Here is a 25606-nt window from a genome sequence, read left to right as displayed (position 1 = left end):
GTCTTCTGCCACTTTGTGAGGGGCTGGGGGCTGGGGAGTGGGAGTGGCAAGGGAACACGGGGTGGTAAACTGTTCCCAGGGCTGCTGATTTTGGAGCAGTCTGACTACTCTCTCTTCTTAGTGGGAAAGAAAGAAGGAAGAAGGGGGAAGGGATGCTTTTGGAGGGGAGCTCAAAGGGTGGGATAAAAGCAAGCCTTCAAGAACATCACTAAAGGGTCTGAAGTGAAAGACCCCAATGAACAAAAAGCCCCCTAATTCAAACAGTGCCACTAACACCAAAACCTGTAAAGTGGTCTAGAGAGACGCTGGTCATGTCTGTCACTTTCCTTTTTAAAGCTCTCATGAAGTTAATGAATGAAAAAAATTGCTAATGCAAAGATGGAAATTAATAAAAACAAAAGCATGCTTCATATTGCAGGGTGACCACCTCTAATCCTACCAGTGATCCTGTGGCTGTCCCCGTAACTTCCTTTGGCAACCCTATGCTTTGAGAAGCTGTGGGGGAGGCTGGCCAGGGAGAGGGCCTCACCCACCTATTCTGCCAGCTGATCCCCCAGAGGGCTGCAAGGCTCCTGATTTACCCAGAGCTCTGGAGTGGCTGAGGCTGGGCCCTGGGGTTGGATGGTTCTCACCAAGAGGCCTGGGACGTCTGCTCTGTGCTAAGCTCAGAGGCAGACTACAGAGGAGATAAAGACTAATCAGACCGTTGCATACATTGCACATGCCTTTTCTGAACTGAAAAAGAGAAGAACAAACAAGACAAGACAAAAATATTGGAAAAAAAAAAAAAAGAACAATCAAATGTGTAGAAAATGCAAGGTCATTAGAACTGCCCAGGGCTTCATTCAGGCAAAGATCTTGAGGGTCTGGCCAGGGACCTGCTGAGTAAATCTAGCTCTGGTTCCCCTCCCACAGATTCCCTGCCCCTCCTCCAACTGCGTAACCAAGTCTCTCCACCTCCCAACCTTCCATGAGCTATTCTGCTATTTCCTTCACGTTCGTTTTCTCACTATAACCCACACATGGTATAAGGTTGAACGAAGGCATTTATTTGTAAAACCAATTCTCAATGGGGGAGAGATTGTATCCATAGAAAGGAAACCAGTGATCGTTCAGAGGGCCACATGCACACATTAGTGAAACCAGGGGAAAAGCCAAAAAGACAGCACTGCTGCGGACGACCCGCGTGGCTACTAATCCTGCCAACAGAAAAGCAAAATGTCCTTTCCGCTTGAGAACACGGATGCACCAAGATGTCCTGTGAGAAGGCAATTTGGTCTGACATCCACGATGAAGTGATCAGGGAACAAGTGGGGGAGCGATTTTTTCTATTCCGTGTGGCCTGTTGCTTCCCGCAGAAACTGGCTGACCGCTTCCGTGGTCCTCCCCTCTCCAGTGGGAGGGAGGTGGTGTCAAATCCCTGGCCTTCTCACATGCCCATCCTTATGCTCTGAATGATCTGAAAGATAGCTGAAAGAGGAAAACACAACAGCTCAGACACCAGACTGCACACAGCTGGAAACCCAGCCCACAGTGAGCCGGGCTTCTGCAGACCCCCGGGCCCTGACGTGTTAGTTCACAGCTGATTAGATATTTCCTAACAAGGAGTTAAGTTAACAAGAGGTCAGTGAACTTCTTTAAAAAGGCAGCCTCGCTCAGTCGGCTGATGGATGCCTCAGGGATTTATAGATAACTCCTGCTAATTCCACCAGCAGTTAAGGCCAGAAATCCCTCAGGCATTGAGAGGAGATTTGGCCCCCTTCCCCAGCAAAGTTCTGGGGCTGCCTGGGAGAGGGATATGGGCTTTCGTGCAGAAACTGCACTCATTAAACAGGTCAGTGAGTCTGCCTTTTCAAAATGGCTGTGACCTGTAAAACAATCAGCCCTGTGCTGGGAAGGCAGACCAGGTGCTCTGAGCAGCCCACGGGGCCGGCCTCGGGCTGCCCAGAACCCTCCATGCGTGCGTATCTTCCGGCTACAGGGAACTCTCTGGAAGGCAGCTGTCTCTCATGGAGAGCCGCACTGATTTATTCAGGGCTCAGTCTTTAATAACTGGGGTTGTCAAGGGGCTGGGTAGCCCATAAGCCCACAGAGAACTCCTGGGACCCCTGCCCATGTGGATGAGAGCTGGTTACATAGCTTCGGCCTGCTTCCAGCTACTGGGTTTCAAATGTGTCCCAGGAGAGGAAGATCCCAACTTCTTTTTCACATCTTCCTCAGTGAGCAACCTTGGTCAGTGCTGACAAAGATGACGGTAATGATAAGAGTAACTACCATGGTTTTCATCATGGTGACACTGAACATTCATGGAAAGTTGGCAAAACAAAAAATTGAATTTTTTTTTTTTTTTTTTTTAAGGAGGGTGGGTATTATCGCATCTAACTATGTGTAAAAACAGAATAAACACTGAGCTCTCAGGGGTCTTACCCCTTCTCGCCTTCATAAAGTCATCCTGGAATACATCCAGGATCCACGGTAAAACAGAGTTATCCAGAACCCTAGGACACAAGTCATTCAACGTTTCATCATCCGGCATCAGTGAGCACATCCTATGTATCAGACACCGCACTTCGAGGATACAAAGAGAAACAATGCACGGAACCTTGGGGAACTGTTCTTGGACAGCTGGGTTTTAAGGGTAGACAAACACGAATGCATTTTTTGGCTTTTTTCCCCTAAAACCACTGCACCCATCATCACTACCTTTCTGAATTATAGACACCAACATATTTCAATGCCAACTTTCCATGAATGTTCAGTGTCACCATGATGAAAACCAGTAACTGATGAGATGTGCTGTGATCTGGCTACAGAGGAGGCAGTGTTTGATCTGACACTGAAATGCTTCTGGTCAGCTGCACTTCTGGGCTCTCATTTCTGCTTCTGATCATTTTTTGGGTCTCTTTCTTCTCATCTCTGGTATTACTATACCCATCTGCAGTGGGCCCTCTACTATTATTTTGTTGCTATAGACTAAGCTGACAACAGAAACTGTTAGAATTATGAGTCAAATCAGAGTAAATCAGCTCCATGTGAGTGTCAGGGATTCATCTGTAGATATGGTGAAGGTGTTGGTTCAACAACTTGTGATACTTAATTCTGGATGTGCTCAGATGTTTTCTTAGCTAAGTTTGGGTTCTTGGGCGGGTCTTAACAGGAGCAGTTGGTAGATGGAAGAGAAAGTACCCTATAACAATTTATAAGCTTGCAGAAATATCTGATGTTCCTTTCCTCCCCACCAAGGCTCACAAGGAATAAAAATTAAATAAACATTCTGTATTTTGGCTCAATGGGAATGCCAGGAGGCAGCTGTATATTCAACATTAGAAAAAAAAATTACATCTACCATGCCTCAGACTTTGTTCTTGTGATCAGGGAACTATTGCTAATCCTGACAAACAAGTTGACTTTAGAGCAGAAAGTTAGGATCAGATGGAGTTGGGTTGAATATCAGCTCTTTGCTGAAAAGCTGTGTGACTGGACAAATAATTAACCTCTTCGACGCTGCTTCCTGTTCTGTAAAATGAGGATCATGGCCCCTGCAGGGCTATCATAGGGATTAAACCACATGACATATAGGAAGGGTCCTCACACATGGAGGACTCAGTGCCTGGTAGCTACTGCTATCATCACTGTTAACATGACTTCAACAACTGCTGCTTCTCCGTGTCCCAGTATGCAGACCAGCGCTTAGCACATCTGCCACCCTACAAAGCTGTGAACTTTGGGAAATTACTACACGGTTCTCAGCCTGCTTTCTCTACCTGTAAAACTGTGGATAATAAGTACCTCAAAGGATGGCAAGGAATAAATAGGATGACATAAGTAGATGCTCAAAAATATTACTTCTTACTTACTCTTGCCCTTAGACAAAAAATTATCAGCAGGATGTAAGTCAACAAACAGGAAACCATCGGTGTCTCAGTCCATATAGCCCCCATATTAAGTTAATTCATAACTTCAAAAGTTCTAGGTAATAATACGAAACCGTGCAATTCTTTTTTAAGGAACTGTTACAAATCTCTCTAAAGAATCTAAGACAGGGCAGGTGCGGTGGCTCATGCCTGTAATCCCAGCACTTTGGGAGGCCAAGGCGGGCAGATCGTGAGGTCAAGAGATGGAGACCATCCTGGCCAACACGGTGAAACCCCGTCTCTACTAAAAGTACAAAATTAGCTGGGTGTGGTGGTGCCAGCTACGTGGGAGGCAGGAGAATCGCTTGAACCCGGGAGGTGGAGGTTGCAGTGGGCCGAGATTGCGCCATTGCACTCCAGCCTGGGGGACAGAGCACGACTATCTCAAAAAAAAAAAATAAATAAATAAAAATAAAAATAAAATAAAAATAAAAATAATAAAAAAAACTAAGATAAAGTTTGTTATGTCTCAGAACAGCGATACTGATGTTAAAATAACTTATCTAGTTCTTTGAGTTTGCTTTAAAAACTGAGGATCATTCCTGATCATAATTGAATCCATGAATTAACGTGTAAGAGTCCAGCGATCCTTAACATGTTCACAGATGAACCTTCTTGGAGACACTACTTTGGATAACGTCTATTTTTTAAGTTCACCATTTACCTCCACAAGATAACAGTTGTGTTTATTATTTCTTTTTCAGTTGTATCATGGTCTTTAAGAAAACTTACACATCTCATACTAATTATATTAACTGTAATCCTGTGTACCTGCCAATACTGACCTGCAGAGTAACCTCCGCCTTCCAAATGCTGACTTTCTGAGGCGGCAAATGGGAAGGGAGCCAGCAGTGAGTTCAAAAGAGGGAAAGGAAGCGGGGAGTCTAGACCCTGACAAGTTAATAACTTAACAGTGGGTGAACAAAGCTGAGAAAACAGCAGAGCAGGCTGCAGGAGAGGAACTGTGGGCAGGCGAGACAGCGGGGAGGAGAGATGCCAAGAAAGGGAGGGACAGCAGGCATTCCAGGGCAGGCGATCAGGGCGTGGGCAGGTCCCAGAGGTTCAGAAAAGTCCAGGCGAGAGCAGGAGCTACGAGACCCACGAAGCCTCTGCATCCTCCTACCTGTGTCAAGGATCCTGGTCCTTGGTCACCTTAGATGATCCCATTTCTCTTTTTTCAACCTCCCCCTTTCAACGAAGTCTTTAGGCTTTAACATGCTAGGAGCACTCCCACTGCAAAATCAAACACACCAAAGCTATGTGCCTGACTCCACATCCCTATCCACAGGGCACTCTCTTCCTCTTCACAACCATTTCTAAAGAGCTGTCTATGCTCACTTTCTGCACTCTCTTACCTGCTATTCTCGTGTCAATCCACCTCATTTTAGCTTCTGCTCTCTTCCCTCCATTGAACATCTTTTGCTAAAGTCACAAATGACTTTTGGGTCGCTTAGTGTAACAGGTGTTCTTCCACCTTCTCTTGTCTTACCCCCTACTCACCCCTGCTGGGCACTTCCTGTTGGAAACTCTCTTCCCTCGGCCTCTGTGAAACCATGGTCTTCTAGGTTCTAGTTTTCCTCCTTCTCTTGGCTCTTTCCTCTAAGCTTATTTTAGAGGAAACAATTCACTTGACAATTAAACATGGGCGCTGACATTCTGCAATGAACGTTACTAGCTTTCTTCTCATTACATTCTTCCTCCTTAGGCGATGCCTCCCAGCCCACAGTTTGAATTGCCACCTAGCTGTTGATGATGCACAAATGTGTATCTCCAGCCCTGACTTCTCTGAGCTCCAGCACACCTTCCACTATCTACTTGATATTTGCACCTGGGTGGCTCAGAGGTACCTCAGACTCAACAGGACCTTCTCATGATCTCTTCCCACTGCTAAAACTGGCATCATTATCTTCCATCTTGCATGTAGACTCAAAACACCACGGTCCTTCCTGACACCTCCAATTGATAACCAAGACCTGTGGATTTTACCTGGGAATCTTGTGATTATGCACCCTTCTTTCCATTCCTCAGAAGCCACCCTAGTCCAAGTTACCATCATTCTCCCCAAGACCCCAGTGAGGCCCTCCCAGTGCTCGACTCTTGTTCTTCTTCCATCCTTTCTCCATACTGTAGCTAGAATTATCCTTTCAATAAAAGCAAATAATATATTGTCACTCCCGTGTTTACTGCACATCAAAAGCTTCCCGTTGCCCAGTCCCTGATGAGGCCTCCATGACCTGCACATCCTGGCCCCTGTCCAGACCTGTCAGACTCACCTTGTATCACTCTTCTCCTTGCTTCTTGGGGCACTCCCTCATGTTTTCAAAAGCTCCCTGTTCTCACCACAGGGCTTTTTTTTTTGTTCTTTTTTTTTTTTTTTTGGAGATGGAGTCTTGCTCTGTCACCAGCCTAGAGTGCAGTAGCACGATCTCGGCTCACTGCAACTTCTGCCTTCCAGGTTCAAGTGATTCTCCAGCCTCAGCCTCCTGAGTAGCTGGGACTACAGGCACGCACCAGCACATCCAGCTAATTTTTTTGTATTTTTAGTAGAGACAGGGTTTCACTGTGTTGGCCAGGATGGTGTTGATCTCTTGATCTCGTGATCCATCCGCCTCGGCCTCCCAAAGTGCTGAGATTACAGGAGTGAGACCACAGGGCTTTTACACATGCCATTCTTTCTGTCTGAAATACTTCTACCCTACCCTATTCCCTACTTTCCTTCATCAACCAAAAGTTAATGTCTTCAGAGAAGCCTTCTTTGATCACCTGGAGCAGAGGTTCTCAGACTTGAGCACACATCACAGTCTCTTGGGGACAGGTTAAAACGCAAATGCTGGACACCTTCTCCCCAAGCCCTGGAGTTAAGGGACTGAGAATCTGTGTTTCTAACAAGTTCACAGCGGACGTTGAGATGCCGGTCCAGGGACCACACTTTGAGAACCACTTACCTGAGAGTACACAGGTCCTTTGCATTATATGATTTCATAGCCCCATGTGCCTCTTCTTTACATAGTTTCATGGCTGAAATTGTACAGTTTCATGGCTGAATTGAAAGTGTTTTGGTGTGATTACTTGATTAACTCATCTTTCTTTGCCATTAGACTACAAGCTCCAGGATAACAGGGACAAGGGATGGCACAAAGTAGGTCCTCTGTAAATATTATTGAATTACTGAAAAGTGAATGATTGCAAAAAGCACAGAGGAAAATATATTTTAAAAACCTCAAATGACTACTCTGCGAACCCAAAGAGTCAGCATCAAATGGCTGCCTTTAGATCCAAATGTCTCTAAAGCTCAGTCTTTGAAGGGGAAGTACAAGACCATAAACCCCTAAAGGCCTGAGAATGGGCCATCCCAACCCACTCTCACCCTGGGGACTGACCCTCCCCAGCTAAGAGGGAGTGCCAGAAGGACACAGGGATGACATAACAAGTGGGTCCCATAGGTAAATGTCAGAAAGCTGGAACCCTGCCAGATAACAGGAGGCTTCCTAAAGCCACTTTTATTGACAATAAATTGATGATAAAGGAGATCAAGGGAGTTGCTGTGAAGAGAGATTAAGAGAGGCCGGAAGAAGAATATCCTTTAGGAGAAGAAGACAATGTAGAAATCATACCGTTTTGCTTATTTTTCATTTAAGAAAATGAAAATGATGAAAGAGCTGGTAGAAAGCAAAGTATGGGCTCTCTAAGAAACAAGCTGAAATGTTAGGAGACAAGACATTGCAAAGTGGATCACTAAGTTCTCTAAAATAACCAGCACAAAGAAAGTCAAAAGCAAGATGCCATTTTCTGGTGGCTTCTCTAGAGATGGAGAAGAGGGAAAAAAGAGAGATGCCAGAGACAGGCGAGGGCAACAAGATGCTGTTAAAACCCGGATGTTATTAGCAAAGAATGTAAAGCTTTCTATCCGCATTAAAATAGCAGAAAGAGCTTCTGAGAGAGAGCCTCTACACCAGCCCAAATGCCCCCAGGGCACAAAGGAGGCTGCAGGTCACCTTAAGGGAGCCGATGGCTGATGAGATGTCTTCTCCAGGCTGTGCCTCTCAGATCCCGAGGATGAACTCCAGAGCAGATGAATGGCCTCAGTCTTTCGTCCAGGGCCGGCCCATTCCTTAAACATCCCACTTGCCGGTCCTGGGTGGGGGTGACTCCCTCTGGATGTTACAGTTTTGAGAAAGTTCTGGCAGTCTCCAGGAAAGGCCAATTTATGTGGTTGACCTGCAAATATGGCGAATTCAAGTCTGTCCTGAAGCAAGTGTCCGGGGGGTGAGTGGGGACACCGGTGGCCCAACCAAGAGGTAGCCTGTGGCTGGGTCAGGTCTTTCTCCATCTGGGAGCAAGAACCAGGATGGCTGCACATCAGGAACCTCTGGAAAACACACTTTTTCTGGCAGGAAAAATAGGGGATGTTTTAGCAGGAGCTTTTTTTCAATACACAGTCATATGCTAAAGGCCTAAATTGGTGGAAAACTTTTGCTTCATAGAACTTTCAGGGAAACCGTAAGAGAGAGGGAATGCAGGGTAATGGAAAACAGATGGGTTTTAGAGTCTGAAAGAACTAGATTTGGGGACTAGCTCTCTCACTTTTTAGCTATGGGACATTGGCCAATTTCTTCTATGAGCCTCAGTTTCGTGATCTGGAAAAATGAGTGTAATGGCATCTTTGCAGGGACTGTGTGACCAGAGGAGAAGATGTATGTGTAGGGCCTGGCATTACAAGAAGTCAGTCCTCAATAAATGGTAGCCAAAACAGTTGTACAAACAGATCTTGCTCACCCTCATGGGCTGGTTTATAAATAACTCTTTCTAGACTTAGAGAAGTTCTAGCTATCCCTGCAGAGGTGACACCACTGACTCTCTGGTTTACAAACCCTATCCTTTACCTATCCAGGGGGGCCGCTGGTCTTGGCTCATGGAGGTTCCTCAATATCTCAGTGCTATGTTCACCCACTACAAATTTTCTCACCATCAACCAGCAAAGCTATCAAAATAGGCAAAATTTTATTTCTTCCCTCTTAAGCATTCAGAGCTTTGGTGAGGACCTTCCCAGGGAGATGGAGAGGTGGGAAGGCAGTGTGAGCCAGACCATAAACATAATTACAAGAACAGCAAACACTTACAAAGCCAACACTCTCACTCTACTAAACATTCCACATGCATTGCCTCAGTTAATCCTCAGGATTAATAGTCCTGAGGGTCCCAGGAGTTAGGAACCAGTACCATTCTCTTTTAAGAAGAGAAGAACTGAGGCTTAGATTTGGTGTAAGTATCTTAGACAAGGCTACATAGCTAGTAGGTGGTTTCAAATCCACAAAGTCTGGCCCTGAAGCTGTAGCTCTTAGCAACCATGTTAACTTCCCCGCTATGGCTTGTGCACATGCTAAGGTGGTGGTTTTCACCCAGTACACCACAAAATACAGACCTTCCTCAAATTTTGTGTCCCCAAAAGATTTCAGAGAGCAGCTAACAGTTCACAGAGAAATGTTTCTTAGTTGTTGCAAAAGGCTCCATTCTGGCTCCTCAACCTTTGGGCTCAAAGACAGTTTGCCACAAAACTGGTGGCCACACAGGGAGTGGGAAGAGAGAGCACTGAAAAGAATGTCTCTGGCCTCTCATACGTCCCTGGCATGTTTGTGACTTGTACTTTTCTTCTTCCACAGCATCCTTAACAGAACAGCCAGTCCTGGGGAAAGTTTGGGTGTGGTCCTTCCAGAAATGGAGAGGCCTCCAGCACATTCATACAGGGAGAGACCTGGACCATCCAAAACACAAGGATGGGAGAACGGGAGGATTCAGGCCCTGCCAAGGACATCTCAGAGAATCACTTCTTCACATCTGTTCTGAAAAGGCTGTCCTGAAAAAGGACCTGTCTGTGACATGCTCTCTCTCCCCTCCCCCGCCACGCAGCAGGCAGAGGCCCTGGAGAATACAGGGGGAAAGTGCCGCCTGTTAACTGACAGATGAAAGGAATGTCCCTGCCCAGAAACGGCAGAGCGACTCCCAACGGATGGTGCCTGATAAACCTCGCAGGCTCTTTGTTGAAAGGCATTAACTGCAATAACAGAGGCCAGCCCTGGAGCCAGGCACAATTTCCTATTTGATGGGCAAAGAGAGTCCAGATGTGTGCTCCCTTCTGGGGATGAGAAAGTCATAATATCCAGCAACATAGGGAGGTATACTATACACACACACACACACACACACGCAAGCATGCATATGCATGCATATACATATGAACACATTCATGAACACACTAACACAAACACATTCACAAATACACACACGGAAACAAACACACACAAAAAACCCACATACACAAACACACACACAAATGCAAACAGAAACATACACAGGCTTCACTTCAACCAGAACAGCTGCTCTTTCATTTATTTCTCTCTGAGATTTGAACAAAGTTCTGCAGCTTAAAAAAAAAAAAAAAAGACCAAAAACCACTAGTCTAGATTTTTTTAAAAACACATTTTTTTTTCCTGCTTATAAACGTAATATATGCTGACTGACAAATTTGGAAACTATAGGAAACAGTGAAGAAAATAACAGTCACTAGTTAATCCTGTTACCCCAGAGGCTTCCCTTTGATGGGAAATAAACATTTGTCAGTTTCAAGAATAGCCAGGCTTTAGTCACCATTAAAATTCTCATAATCTCTAATTAGGAAATGAATATCAGGGTTGGCCAGAGAAAGAGAAATAAAATTGAAATTAGGAATACATGAGGAAGAAACAGTCTGAGGGAGGGAACTGGGGCATGGTTGGTATTTAAGAGTTTCTCCCTGAGAGTCAAAGGATGATGGGAATTAGATGGTGACTCCATTGATGCTGCCTGAAACTATCACTGAGGCATCAGGACAGAGAGAAATACAACCGCATTGCAAAGAGTGCCATCTCAGATTACTGCATCCTGTCAACGTAGGGTATCACACCCAAGAACTCAGAAAGGGTAAATGATACTGTAAGACCACAAGAAACATGTATAGGCTGACTCTAAATAAAATTATCCAAACAGGTAGCATATTAAGGAAAAGACCTCATTTCACCAAGTCCAGGAGGCATTCTGGTCAAAGAGGAAAGTTGGAAATGTCAAAGACAGTTATCTTGTGAATACTGTGGCAATAACCTTATAAAAAATTTAGGCTAAGGATAGCAAAGATGAGAATGTGGCGCTGTCAGCCATACCGTGTTCAGGACAGACATTACCAATTAACTGCAGCCCACTTTCCCACTAAGCATTGGTACAGTCTGAGAGTCCTCAGTAAGGCTCGTGCAAGAGCTGGGGACAAAAGGGAAAGGAAACACCCAGAGGAGAGGGCTCTAAGCACAAACAGCAGTGACTAGGTCCATGAATGGGCTGGGGAAGCGTGTCAAGTCTGCAAGTGCCTTGAGAAGATAGCAGTTGACCTATCTGTGTGACAGTATCTTTGTGGGGAACAGTCTCAGACAGACGTTCCAGCTAATGCTTGCCTCTGAGTCTTGAGATAAAAGCAAGCATTCTTCAGAAGCTCTCAAACAGCTCTGCAAAGAGGCAGGTTTCAAAACCCGGGACTGGCAGAGCCAGGATGAGCTGCTTACCTGGAAACCGGCCCCACTGCCTGCAGAAATGGAAGATAATACTTTTAGTAAAGGGGGAGAGAAAAAAAGCGCAAAGTCTCTTATGAGGGCACTGAAATCCCTTGGCCTTCGATGTTGATCCGGGTCCTAGCAGATCAAGTGGAGACAAATCCAGCCAGTTAAACAGGCTCAAGCAAAACAAAATCCCAGGCTAAGGTTTGACAAGAAGTTTATGGCCTGTTTGGGTTAATAATCTCAGCAGACTCATAACAGGTATTGATTAAGAAATGGGTTTTTGATTTCTTACATAATCTATATATTAATAAAACTGTCTGGGTGTGGTGGCTCACACCTGTAATCCCAGCACTTTGGGAGGCCGAGGAGGGTGGATCACTTGAGGCCAGGAGTTTGAGACCAGCCTCAACAACAGGGTGAAACCCCGTCTCTACTAAAAACACAAAAATTAGCTGGGCATGGTGGCACATGCCTGTAATCCCAGCTACTTGGGAGACTGAGGCAGGAGAATCACTTGAACCCAGGAGGCAGAGGTTGCATTGAGCTAAGATGGTGCCAGTGCACTCCACCTGGGCAACAGTGAGACTCTGTCTCAAAAAAGAAAAAAAACTGGTTATCAAATTAAACAAAATGAAACAAGATATAGCCCTGAGATGTTCTAATTGGATAATACCATGTCTCAGAAGAATATACTATTCCCAAAGCTTTTGTATCTCATAAAGATAACTTTTACAGCAAAAGAGTGGTGGATTGGGGTTGCTTTAAGGAAATGAAACTCACGTTTTTTTTTTTCCTGATATTCAAGTTAAAGGACAAACTGCTTTTCACTGATTGTGATCTGCATGTTGGTGTCCCTTCTCCCTCTGTGGGGAAGACTTGACGCTTTATCATGTGGGAAAACAGTCTCATGCACCCAAAGTGTTATCACTCACATTGCTTCCACTCATCTGTGGGGTGAAGAGGCAGGGCCCATGGCTTGCTGAGAGACTGAGACCCATGTGAGAGGTCGAGTCTGCAACTGAATGTACAGCCTGGAAGGATGACAGGTGTGTGCAAGTTGAAGCACCCCACAGCACAACCCATAGTCCCGTGGTACCACTGTTTCCCATGAGGGCTACAGGGACAGAGGTGGTGGTGACTGTAGCTGCAGGCTTTGAGCTTGCTATGGGCCTGCACTTAGATCCCCAGAGCCACTCAACGCCAGGACACCTTGGGAGGGCTGCTCATTATCCCCATTTTCTTGATAAGAGAATCAATACCAAGAGTAAACACCTTGTCCAAGGTCATTCAGCTGAATCTAGGCTCGGAGCTGACATCTGGCAGATCCTGAAACTATCCTCCCTTCAGAGGCCTCCTATTCTATGAGTGCCAACTGGTCAGTTTTCAAAGCAGTCCCTTGCCTAAGAGAACTTTTGCAATCATGGAAAGTAGAAATTTGCTTATTCTGAAGAGGGTGTATTTAGATAACCTCCCCAAACTCCCTCTCACCAGGGCAATGTATTAGAGGTTTCCACTAAGTGCCTAAGACAGAACAGGGCTGGGCTGCGCTCGGATCTGGGTGGGGGCGTGGGGCAGCCCCGGGAGGTCTGTTGCTCCCATCTGGCTTTGCAATGAGGGGTGGCATTCCCTGAGTTTGTGTTTATGCCAGGGGTGTCTGGGTGCCTGGACTGCGTCCCCTCACTACTCTCCCAGTCCTCGTTCCTTCCTTTTCATTATCTTGCTCTTACTAGGATGGCAGGCATGAAAAGCACATGCAGAGGAGGAGGAAGCCACAGGAGAGAAGCTGAGAAACAGGAGGCAAGTGATCCCAGTGACCCCCGACTCTCTATAAGAAAGGGGTCCTGTAGACTTTTTACAGGCTTGTTAAGCTGTTTTTCCACATAAAACGTAGAAAGGCTGACCAATAAGTGAGCACATACTTAAATGCCAGCTTCTTACCAGTCCTAACTCTTTCCCAGAAGACAGCCAGAAAAACAGATAAAATGTGCATTCGTTACTGTCTGCCTGACCTGAATATTTATTTACCCTAGGTACACTGGCACTATTTCTAAAAAGAGCACTTTGCCCAACCAATCATCAATGAGGAAAGTGGGTTAATAGAGTAAGGTAATGAAAGCAAGTGAGACTTTCAAGAGACTCACGTCAGTGATCAACGCCTTTATTAATATTAGAAGATTTCGCCTTTTTCCTTAGCATCTGTATAAAAACACACAAAATAAGAGTAACCAACCACATGAACTCAAAGAAAGGCCATATGACCTCCAAGGTCCCACTGGAACTTGGTGAAATGGAACTTGAGCCTGGCATAGGGGTGTATCTTGTTCAAAGGAGAGCTAATAGAAAGGAATAGGAAAAGGGCCTATCTGTCTGCAAAGATATGGAGATCCTACAAGACACTCCAGTGCATTTGGCCTGACTGTTGCAGGCCAGGGCAGGTGTGCGGGTGCAGGTGTGCATACTGCAAACAGCTAGGCAGACGTGAGATGTAGGGAATTTTCCTATTTCAGATTACAAAGCTGGAACAGAGGTGAGACAGACCACTGATGAGGGCTTCAACTATCCTAGCACCTACCAGAAAGCTCATTACCTAAAACAAAGCAGCTGACAAATGGGCTAGACTTGAGGACCGTACATTCTTTTAAATGTAGAGAAAAGATGGGTAGGCACTTACGGCCTGTGACCCTAAAACGGGAGAAACTCAAGAGGGAATAGTCGGCTCTGCAAGATGAAATGAATCGTGACTAATCCCAGAGAAGTGGCAACAGGGACGGATCTAAAGGAGCTATTGTGTTTCTCATGACATGTTCTGTTTAGAAAAGGACGTGTACAAAGATAGAAGGAAGGGCACGGTACCAAGGACAAGCTGAGAAGAGTGACACATTTCTGTGAGAACTGTGCCCGACTTGAGCTGAGGCTTACAAAAAAATTGCTAAAGTTGGCAAGAAAAAAAAAAACGGTGGTGGTAATTATTTTTAGTTATGATTAAAAAAGGCATGAGGCCCATTGCTTAGGGATCATGATAGCATGTTAACAGAAAACAGAGAAAGTAAGATGGCTCAAGTCTCGTTTCATGTCTAACCTCTCCATAAAAGCAAAATGGCTTTATAACCAGAAAGCTTTAAATCAGCATCATTAAAAGAGCCCTGGGCGGCTGGGCGCAGTGGCTCACGCCTGTAATCCTAGCACTCTGGGAGGCCTAGGCAGGTGGATCATGAGCTCAAGAGATCAAGACCATCCTGGCCAACATGGTGAAACCCCGTCCCTACTGGAAAAAAAAAAAAAAAAAAATTAGCTGGGCATGGTGGCGGGCGCCTGTAGTTCCAGCTACTCAGGAGGCTGAGGCAGGAGAATCGCTTGAACCTGGGAGGTGGAGGTGGCAGTGGGCCAAGATTGCGCCACTGCACTCCAGCCTGGTGAGACCGAGACTCTGTCTCAAAAAAACAAACAAAACAAAACAAAACAAAACAAAAAGAGCCCTAGGCACTAAGGGCAGGGGCTGTGATATGGCAATAAGAGTGGGTCCTCTCGGGCTCTTTCATCCAAATCTCCAGGCCCTGCAGGCTCACATCCCATGGCCCTGCACAAACCTCCAGAGAGGCAGAGCTAACATACTTAATCCCTGGGAAACCGCTGGAGACCAGGAGAGTTCCAAAAGATGCTTGTTAGCAAATGTCCCAATTTACCCAAGAGGGAAAGATACAGGTCCTCCTGTATGGGCTGGTAAGCCAGGCAAAAGTTTAGGTCATATAATAGTTTTTTAAGCCCTTCAAAAAGGAAGAGATGGGTTTTGAGAGTTGGCATGGGTTTGAGAGGAATAAGCCAGGCCAGTGACTCGACTGGCTTTCTCGCTTATAGGCTGCCTAAGGGGGCAGACTGGAGAAGGCTACAGTGTATCTTGAAGCCGATATACATCTTTATCTACTTAGACCCTTGACAACACAGGTGGCATGGTCACTGGGCTCAGGGATGCCTGAGAGTAGGCTTCAGCCATTCTGAGCACCTTATAGTCTTGAGCCCAGCACATTCTCTGAAGCCACCATGCCACCGCCACATAGTGTTCCCACGCAGAGTCACCTTCCTCACACCCTTTGGCTGGCTGTCTATTCTTCAAGACTCCGCTCAAACAGCACCTCCCCTTGGAAACTTTCTCTTCTGCTGAGTACGATTTAGAAGTTCCTTATCCACGCTGGCCAAGCACCCTGTAAACTCGGCTGTCACTATCGCAGTGTGCTTTCCCTGGGCTGCAACTGACAGTTTCCTTATCTGCCTCTCCCAATGCCTGCAAGCACCCAAACGGGATTGTATTTCCAAAGCCCAGCACAGTGCCAGGCACAGAGGGGACCCTCAAGACATGATGATTGCTTGCATGAGTTTTGCTTAGAGGCTCAAAGTCAACCTGAAAGAGGTTATCTCTTAATTGTGTTCTGTGTGTTTCTCCAAGTCTAGACTTTTATCAGTGACTTGGAAGAATAATATACTTTCAGAGACCATAACGTTGGGAGAAAAGGGTAAGTAGATGAGAGGCTCAAAGTTCAAGGTCTGATAATCTACAGACTGGTCATACAGCCTGAAAACACAGCTAACTTTTTTGTACAGGTTTATTATCTTGATTTTCCTGTGGTATGATAAAGGCATAGCTTTGTTTTTATTTTGTTCTTAGTTGAATACCAGAGACAGATCATCTGAGGCAATGCATCACAGATGAATATGTAGGTATTGATGGAAATACTGCATTAATGTACCATAGTCACTGCAATTTTGCACAGTGCTTGGACTTATGCATTACTAATGAAGGACAATACATGAATATCTCATGTAATGTCACTGACCATATTATATATTATAATGTAACAATTCATTTATTATACATGTTCATCTATGTTTCTGAACTTTATGGACATGGCATTAAAAGATAAATGATAACCAACAATGAAATTTTAATAGAAGTAATCATTCTTCTTTGAGAATTAAAAAAAAGTAATAAAGTTTTATATTAGGTCTCAAAAAAGGTCAACTAGATATCTACAGTATGAGGAATATCTGGCTTCATCCATCCATCCATCCATCCATCCATCCATCCTGAGCGCTATGTGCTAAATACTAAACTAGGACCTACAAATTAAATGAAAAATAAACACTGCCTCCCCTGAGCTTATATCCTACTGGAGGGAAATGAACATAAGTAAGTAAACTAAATAACTGCAACTGCCGATGAGGGCCATGAGTAAAATAAAATAACATGTGATGGAGACAGGAGAGACTTTGGGATAAAGGGGTATGTAGACGTGTCTCCGGGGTTGCAGGAAGTTTATGTAAGGAAGAGCTGGGTGGCACCTGGCTGGCCGTCAGCTAGAAGTGAGTCAAGGATGTGCTGCAATTGTTAAAAAGTAACTGCAAGGCTGGGTCACATTAATAGAGGCAGAGTGGCGAGCAAAATCAAGGGCAGTGACAATCCTACTGCCTCTGTGGTGGTCGCACTGCTTCTAGACCACCTTCTGCAGTTGTACATGCTATACTTTTTTTTTTTTTTTTAATTGAGACGAAGTCTCGCTTGGTCGCCCAGGAAGGAGTGCAGTGGTGCCATCTAGGCTCACTGCAAGCTCCACCTCAGCGGTTCAAGCGATTCTCCTGCCTCAGCCTCCTGAGTAGCTGGGATTACGGGTGCGTGCCACCACGCCCAGCTCATTTTTTGTATTGTTAGTAGAGACGGGGTTTCACCATGTTGGCCAGGATGATCTCAAACTCCAGACCTCCTGATCCTCCCCGCCTTGGCCTCCCAAAGCGCTGGGATTACAGGTGTGAGCCACCGTGCCTGTGGCGCGATCCGTGGCTCATGGCAACCTCTGCCTCCCGAGTAGCTGGGATTACAGGCATGCACTGCCAAATGCTATACTTTGGGAAAGTCATTGAGCAGATCCAGAAGAGGAGTCTAGGAACCACATCTTATGAGGCAAGGTTGAGAGAATTAGGGAAGCTTAGTTTGCAGAAGGAGCAACCAGGCAGTCATCTTTAACATATCTGATGATTCAAGGTGCTTAGAGAAGAACGAGTCTATTCTGTGTTATCCTAGGAATTCAAATCTGAACAACTGAGAAGAAGCATCGCGTAATTTAAAACAGGAGAGACATTTCTAATAGAATTCCAGCTGTGCAGAAATGGAATGGGCTTTTGAAGAAGTGGGCACCCCATCCTCAGAAGTATTCAAACAGGGATTGGGTAAACAGCTGTTTAAAAGACGTCCTTAAGGATATTTCTTTGGGAATAGAGTAGAACTGTGTTTCCTTGGAAGATTTTCTCATCTTGGAATGACAAATCATCTTTAAAATGTTTGAGCCACAAGCAACAATAATGCCAAGTACTTTGGATCCTTCCTTCCTCCTAAGAGTTTCTGCTTCTTTGGAAGAATGGTCTCTTGAAAATAAAAGGAACTGATCCATCTTAAATTTTTTTAAAAATTTTCATGATTTTAGGTTTGAATGCATGATTCATCTTTAGTCATGGGCTTCTCCTGTCACTGGGGCAGAGGCTGTCTTGCTGGGAGGCCTAAGCCTGAGCAGGAAGATGTGGACCTCCTGCCTTCCTGCCCTCAGTAACAGTGAGCTGATGGAGGGTGGGAATCCCTAAAGGCATATGCTGTGTGGTTAGAAGAAGTGACCTCCACTCACAAGGATTTCTGAGACCCAACATATGGGGATGAGGAACCATGTCAAGGCTAGTTCAGCATGTAACTAGAAACAATGGTACAATGCTTCTGCTCATCTTCCCTGCATTTGTGTGTGTGCGTGTGTATCTGCATGTGTGTAAGTAAAGCTCTCAACTTGCCACCTTACAGTATCAGGTGACCCACACCTTAAGTCTTGGGTCAAAGGCTCAGTTGTATCTAGGAGTTCTGCAGAACTTTCTCATAAGGCATAAGGCCTCTCCCTTTCTCTGGAATGTGGATTTATCACAGGCAGACAGGTGTTTCACCTTCTGTTCCAATGCCCTTTTAAGGCTATGTCTGCACAAAAAGACTTTACTGAACTCTACAGTGTATACAGCCACTTTACTCAGTGTAATCATTTTATGATTGGGATTTGATAGTGTATCAATTCTGTCTCTACCTATATTTGGAATGGAAACTAAATCAAAACCCATTAAGATTAAGGTTTAAGGCAGTGGTAAACTTGAATCCCAGACCAACATGTTTTTCCTCTATTTGCTTTGTGAAGAAAACACGTTTTTCAAAGTCCATCGGAAAACATGGGATATAAGTTCAGTGAAACTCCCATACCTGAGCCACAGACAACAAAAACAAACAGTGCCAGCAGCCATGGTCCCACAGGATATTTCTCCTCTTGCGGCCTCTAAAAGGGAATGGGAAAAAGTAAGATTAGGTTCATTGACTCAAGAAACATTTATTTGAGTGTCACTAGGCATTGTGCTAGGTGCTAGGGATTCTACTGTGAATGAGACAGACTTGATTTCAATCCCTCAGTGGACAGATATAGATGGATGAAGTCCATTAAAAGGATTGAGATAGGTTTGCAAAAATTCATCAATAACCTTATTAACATCCCTGTAACTCAGTGAACTGTAACTGGGGACAGATATGGTATGAATACATAAACCAATATGGTGATTTAGGAACCAAAATGATATTAATAATAACTTTGCATCTGCTGAAGGTATGCTCTGTGCCAGGCACTATACTAGGCAGTCTGTATTCATTATTTCTGGCAAGTATTATTATTTCCATTTCGGAGTTGAGAAACTGAGGTTCAAAGTTTGTTAACTTAGCAAGAGCTGGGATTCAAATTTAGGTCTGCCTCATTACAAAGACTGGGTGTTTTCCATGAACAGATTCGATATTTAGTTTCTGCATCTGTGAATTCCAAGCAGGATCAGAGATCACAGACATTTTCTCAAAACCTTTTACATACCCCCAAATTAGGAAGTCAGTACAGTGCAAATCCTTGGAACAATAGAAGCACCACAGCAATTGTGAATGGTTATGAGTGAAGCAGTATTTTGTAATAAAACTCCTAAGCCTTAATAAAGCTAGAAATTGGGATAGGTCTCTGAATTCTCTGGGAAGCAGAAGGTGACTGTCAAAACTGCATGAATGAAGCCTTACAGACCTCCTGCTTTTTTCAAAGCAAAAGCACAGACAAAACACTTCCAGGTCTATGTGCAGGTGGGGCTTGGTCCTTAAACCCAAATCAATCAGAACAACAAATATTTTCTGACAGATGCATCAGAAAAGAAGTAAACTTCTCAGAATAGGAGACTGGAAAAAAAAAAAAAACCCAAATAACTCACTAATTATTTTCTGATTAGCTTGAAAAATAGGCTGCATTCAATACACATTAAATAATTCACATGCAAAACACACAAAGAAAAACGTGTTGGTAGAGTGGAGTATTGATTTGTGGTTGATATCATAAAACCCAATTCCACATTTCAATTAAATGTTGTTGACATTTAAACATTATATTCAACATTGTAAAATACGGGCTAAAACGTATGTTCATATCCATACAAATATGACAGCTTCACATTCAGACTGAAGGTATGTAATAGTGTTTCAAAAAAAAAATGAGTGGTGCTATCATCAAGGATGTAAGTTTTTGAAATGTTGAACAAATTTTAGTAATGTTTCCAACAAAAATTTCTTTAAAAAAGGATAATCTTCCTCTGATTTTCACTGCAGTTGCTTTCCTAGAAAATTTATCATATAGTAAAACTGCAAAATCTATGATGTGTTGTATTTAGATATAAAATTAAGTTCTAGGCTAATGTAAATATAAACTGGCTTCTCATCTAAAAAAGGAATTTATTTTATCATAGATAAAGGCAACAGTTCTTTAGTTTTCAGCTTACCAAAGAGCCCTTCTATTTTACCTCACTTGGGTCTACTTGTCACTTGTATGGCCATATACTTTTTCTTGATAACATGTGCCACAGTTTGTAGGTCTATATTTATTCCTGTGATAGTATGTTTAATATCTGTCTCTCTAGGAGACTGTAGACCCCACAAGGGCAGGGACTATGTCTTGTTCATGTAGTAATGTATAGAAATACCTGGCACAGAAGTTAAACATAGGGGATAATAAACATTCATTGAAGAACAAATAAACATACAAGTTTCATTAAATAAGATTTCTTAGGTTAGGCAGAGTAAACGCAGGTTCTAGGAAGGATATTGTCTTTTTAGTAATACTTCCTAATTGGTGTAGGATTATCCCTGTATCTCTCCTACACAAGAAATATGGATTAAAGTGTCAACTGCAGGTAGACTGTGACTAAGGATTAAGACATTCACTTCTCTGTTCTTGACTAAGCCTGTATCTACCACCACTTACATGCCAGCAAGTCACACTGCAAAGGAATCAGTGGCTGCTCTTAATCAGATGAGGACAAAATCAGTCTTAAATAATTGCGTAAGGTAACTGTGCCATTTTTTGGCCCTTAAGGCCAGGCCAAGATCAGATCCGGTAAACAACATTCATAAAGCTACCTGAACAAAGTGTGACATTCGCCCTTCCCGCCCTCTTCCACCACCTACCCAGGAACTTGTCACAGTTGTCCAGAAACCTGTTCTGTTGCTGTTGTGCCACTAATGCTCTATAAAAAGATTCATTTTATCTCTATTTCCAGCAAAGCTAATAAGTGAATTCAGGAGCCTGTAATGAATTATTTGCCCAGGACAGATACCAAACAGGGTCCTTTATTTTTCATATGCAGAAAAAACAGATGATCAGCATGTAGAGCTTGGAGCATATAACACAAAAACCTTTTGGATGACATTCTCCAGGGAATCAACATTATTTGGGGACTTTGGCTGATCAGAGTACCTATATATCTTTTTTTGACAGCTTTGGGTGACCGCTTTTTAGAAGGGGTGCCCAGCACAATCCCATTGGGACAATTCACATATACCTGACTCTATGGCTGGAAAAGGTGGGGAAAACTAGTAGCAGTTCTGCAAATGACATGGTTTATTCCAAACATGAGTTTGCTACTTCTTGAGGCTCCAAAAATGTCAGGGAATGGCTTTCTCTGTGATTAAGATACCAGTAGGGTAACTCAGAACTCTGAAATTTAAATTCTCCCTTCATTCTGGAGAAGTTACTACTGTATAATCACAAAATGATTATTCCAATTCTCTGTTTCTTTCTTTCTTTCTTTTTTTTTTTGACGGAGTCTTGCCCTGTCACCCAGGCTGGAGTGCAGTGGCACGATCTTGGCTAACTGCAACCTCTGCCTCCCGGGTTCAAGCGATTCTCATGCCTCAGCCTCCCGAGTAGCTGGGATTACAGGCACCTGCTACCATGCCTGGCTAATTTTTGTATTTTTAGTAGGGACGGGGTTGCACCATGTCAGCCAGGCTGGTTTCGAACTCCTGACCTCAGGTGATCCGTCTGCCTCGGCCTCCCAAAGTGCTGGGATTACAGGCATGAGCCATTGTGCCCGGCCTTGTTTCTTGGATTAGTCTGCTATCTGGGAGAATAATATTAATTTATCCGTAAGCTATTAGCTAATAATAAAATACTGAAGCATCTGCATACAATTAAAGAAGTTTATTTCTGAATAATTAGTCTGAATTTTCAGTTGGAATCTATACATATGTTCCCGTTTAATGAATTTCATCCTGAATAGTGATCTTTTGCAAGTTACTTTTAACAAAGTATAATCATATTTGACTTGTAATTAAGAAAATGAGATTTAGGATTTATCAAGTTTCTCTTTGAAAGAAAATTTCATTTTTCTATTGGATAATAATCTATTTACAATAAAGTTAACCAAAATCCCCCCAACCAATGCAAAGCAAACATTGATTGCGACTTGGTCTGGAAACCTTTCATTACAAATTTAGCCAGGTCATTTAAAAACTCTTATAGGTGCAAGGCACTATGAGAGTTTCTTGGCGGCCATCCCATGACATATTAGAGCATATTAAAATGAACTCACACTGAACATTAAATATAATTTAAACGTAGCCCTGAACATTGAGTTGAATGGCAGGTGACTGGTACCTTTTCCAGGTATTTAAGCAGTGTTTTCCCAATTTTTCCATTTTCTTCTTTTATTTTGGAGCCAATAATTTTTGTTTGGGTCCCAAACGTTTTCTAGTCTTTTGGAAGAACTTGAGGTGGCAGACACTGAGTCTACAGAACCTAATGGATAAAACAGCCTTAGAAATTAGTTCTCGTTTTCTTCTTATTTTTGTAATCAGATAAGCTGTCAACTGAGATCTGACAACTGAACTCTGTTTTTTTAGTTCATGAAAAAGAGCCACGTGACTAGTTATTTTTCACCGTGTCAGTTAGCAGGTCTGATCCCTTGAGAAGGAAGAATTGATCTCTTCGGGATATAAAACCCTGCATGCCTTAACATCAATTATAAGTTGCTTCTCAATGTCAACCTGGGCAGCCATTTTTTTTCCTCAGTAAAAATAGGGAAAACATAAATCAATGTAACAAAATGGTTCCAATTTGATGGCATCTTGACATTTGCTGCCCTAATCACAACTAAGTGATCTAATTCCTAAATGAGAGAATTTTAAGGATTACTTAGGTCTAGAGTTGTGTATAAAGCTCTAAGTAGAGTTGAGTTTGATCCTAGAGTTTCTCTACCATAATACTGCTTGGTTTTGCAAGAATTCTGGTGTGGTGATTACAGATCTAGCTTTTTGCTTAGTTAATCAAACCAGTATAGTTTCTTCGGCTAGAAGGAATTGATTCATCAAATCTGCAAGCTTTCCCAGCCAAACTCCAAGCTTCAGCTGGATTTCCACTTAACTGTATGGGGTAACAGATCCCAGGCGCCTTTGCTCATATACTTGGAGACCAACTTCGCCAAACTACCCATGCGACTCATGCCTCTGAATGTCCAAAGTCACAGGCCTTGCATTTTCTGTTGAAGAGAATCTGCTTTGCTAAAAGAAACTCCTGAGTGTAACGCACAGGTTTTACTTAAAAGTCCAGTTACAAACCTTCAATTTACAGTTCTAGGGACACCGAACGCCTGACAATAAACTGGTCTCTAAAGTTATACCATCAGAATGAGTCTGAATTCACCGAGTGGAAGGAATAGTAATGCTGCCCTTAGATTTAGCCTAGGGGCTGAGGGAGGTTTCACTGGAAGAGAGGTAAAAGAGAAAAAGGAGGCTGGAGAGAATATGGGTCCAAATCTCACTCCCCATTTTGAGCCCTTTCAACATCTCCATGGAAACCCTAACAAAGGGTCTGGAAAGAAACCTGATCCTGGTGCAAGTCTGTTGGGGAGGGAAAGCAGGAGTGGAGTCTGGGAGGAGGAGATGAAAAGTGGCCTCCATTTAACCATTGATTCATTCATTCAGTCATTCAACAAACGGTCGAGAACATACTAGGTTCCAGGCTCTGTGTCACGCAGTTGACTTAACTGGCCCCTAAGGATGGGGCTTTCCATCTTTCCCTGGGACAAGGCTCAGCTGTCTCCTGGCGGGGAGGAGGGCTCCTCTGCACCTCCCTGGTAGCCAAGCGGCCACTCCCAGAGGGGCCACGACCAACCAGGGCCCTCTCCGCCCACGAGGACGCCAAGCGGACCGCGCCGCCCTGAGCCCAGCTCTCAGCCCACACTCTGCAGGACCCCGCAGAAGGGGCGGGCCGGGAGGAGAGAGGCCGGACCCTGCGCCGCTACCCGCCCGGCCCCGCCCCCACCCCGCCCGGCTGCCCGGCTCGGCCCGGCGGGCGCCGACCCCGCCTTACCAGGGTTTTGGCTACGTTCCCCCTCTGGGTGATGTTTTTGCTGTGCTTCTCGTTAGCCATCCGGATCCGCTGTTTGGCCACCATGGCTTGGGCGCTCTGAAATGCTCCCACCTACAAGGATCCCCCACGTTAGCTCCTGAGACAGGGCCGAGCGCGTCCCGCCGAGGCCCCCGCGGCCCACCCGGGCGCTGCAGGTGGCAAGGCGCGGCCCGGAGCCACGCGCACCCCGCTCCCCGAGCCCCGGCGAGCCGGCTCCAGAGAGAGGCCGCAGCCCGGACGGAAGTAATCTCTCATCTCAGGAAACCCTCTCCGACTTCCTCGCCATCCTTCCGGTCCCCGCAACTACCTACCCCGCGCGGCCACCGAGGCAGGCGCGGCCGCGCGTCCTCCCGCGCCGACGGGCCGGAGCGCAGCGCGCAGAGCTGGGGCCCTGCAGTGTCGCGGTCCTGCAGCCGAACGCTGCGGGGCCGAAGGTTCGGGCGACCAAGGCGTTTGTGAGCGCGTAGGGGACAGGGGCGCGGCCCCTCCTGAGTTTGTCGGCGGGGGACCCACCCGAGGCCCGGGGAAGGGATGGGAGCGGCCGCACTTCAGGCCAGGCCGCGCGGTCTCCCCTGCACCGCCGCCCCCTGGACGAGGGCTGGACTCAAGGCGGTGGTCAGGGACTTCAGAACACAAGTAGAACCAGGCCAGGGCAGGGCCCGCGCTGCCCGGGTATGGCCCACCAAACGAACTTTCTTTTTAAGGGTCTGGGGAAGGGCCCCGCGCTGGGGGACCCCACTGCAGAACTTTTCGTGAGGGCTGCAAGGAGGGCTGCTTTGTAAAATAGAGGAGACATGAAGCGGGATCCTCAGAGGGTTGGGGATGGCGCTGTGAGGATGGAGTTGGGACAGGCCTTTTTGCTTTGGTGGTTGTAGGGGTTACATTGGAAGATGGGCCAGCGGCAGAGCGGAGCATGTAGGAAAGAGGAAAAGGCCTTGGACCTGCAGCCCAGGTCGGATTTGGTGGTTACTGTCTAAATCTGAAGCTTTGGCCTGCCTTGACTCCCCACCCACCCAGGGCAGCTTGGACCTCTCTCTAGCCACCCTTGTCCCGAGGGGTCTGAGTGTCTCCCAGAATAAACCGGGCATTTTCTGCAGTGGAAGGATAACAATGGGAGCGTTTACGCGCCTCCCAGACACTGGTATTAGGGCTCAAGAGCTCTACAGGTTGCCTAGGGAGGTAGGGGTGGAAGGGGTTCAGTTCCTCACTTTTCCATATACTGAACACATTGGAGTTAGCTCTTCGAAGCTCAGAATAGTGGAGGAGAAGAGGAGACATTCAGCCTGGGCGATCTGGGGCAGTGGAAAGTGGGGATACAGGGTCGGGGTGAAGGCAAGCGGCA

General features: G+C 45.1%; 1 protein-coding gene across 8 annotated transcripts; it reads right to left on the bottom strand.

The window, feature by feature from the left end:
- Positions 1 to 1028: 1028 nt before the first annotated feature.
- Positions 1029 to 25308, bottom strand: SERP2 (stress associated endoplasmic reticulum protein family member 2). Of its 8 annotated transcripts, XR_002518344.2 has the most exons (6): positions 24576 to 25308; positions 24226 to 24336; positions 18768 to 18840; positions 7910 to 8132; positions 6860 to 6932; positions 4379 to 5147 (listed from the first exon to the last, which is right to left on the bottom strand). XR_002518344.2 is itself a non-coding variant. In XM_003913827.5 (5 exons), the coding sequence occupies exons 2-5, from the start codon at positions 24307 to 24309 to the stop codon at positions 1413 to 1415; spliced, it is 438 nt and encodes a 145-aa protein (XP_003913876.2). In that variant the 5' UTR covers positions 24310 to 24336; positions 24576 to 25308; the 3' UTR covers positions 1029 to 1412. The 8 variants fall into 8 exon arrangements, 7 of the variants coding, with proteins under 7 accessions (XP_003913876.2, XP_009190132.2, XP_021785292.1 ...); XM_003913827.5 differs by lacking the exons at positions 4379 to 5147; positions 6860 to 6932 and adding an exon at positions 1029 to 1470; XM_009191868.4 differs by lacking the exons at positions 4379 to 5147; positions 6860 to 6932; positions 24226 to 24336; positions 24576 to 25308 and adding exons at positions 1029 to 1470; positions 23279 to 23392; positions 23472 to 23827.
- Between the last annotated feature and the right edge of the window lie 298 nt (positions 25309 to 25606).

The sequence above is a fragment of the Papio anubis genome, chromosome 15, assembly GCF_008728515.1.
Source record: "Papio anubis isolate 15944 chromosome 15, Panubis1.0, whole genome shotgun sequence".
In the NCBI taxonomy this organism is placed as follows: domain Eukaryota; kingdom Metazoa; phylum Chordata; class Mammalia; order Primates; family Cercopithecidae; genus Papio; species Papio anubis.
This window is presented reverse-complemented; position numbering and strand designations above follow the sequence as displayed.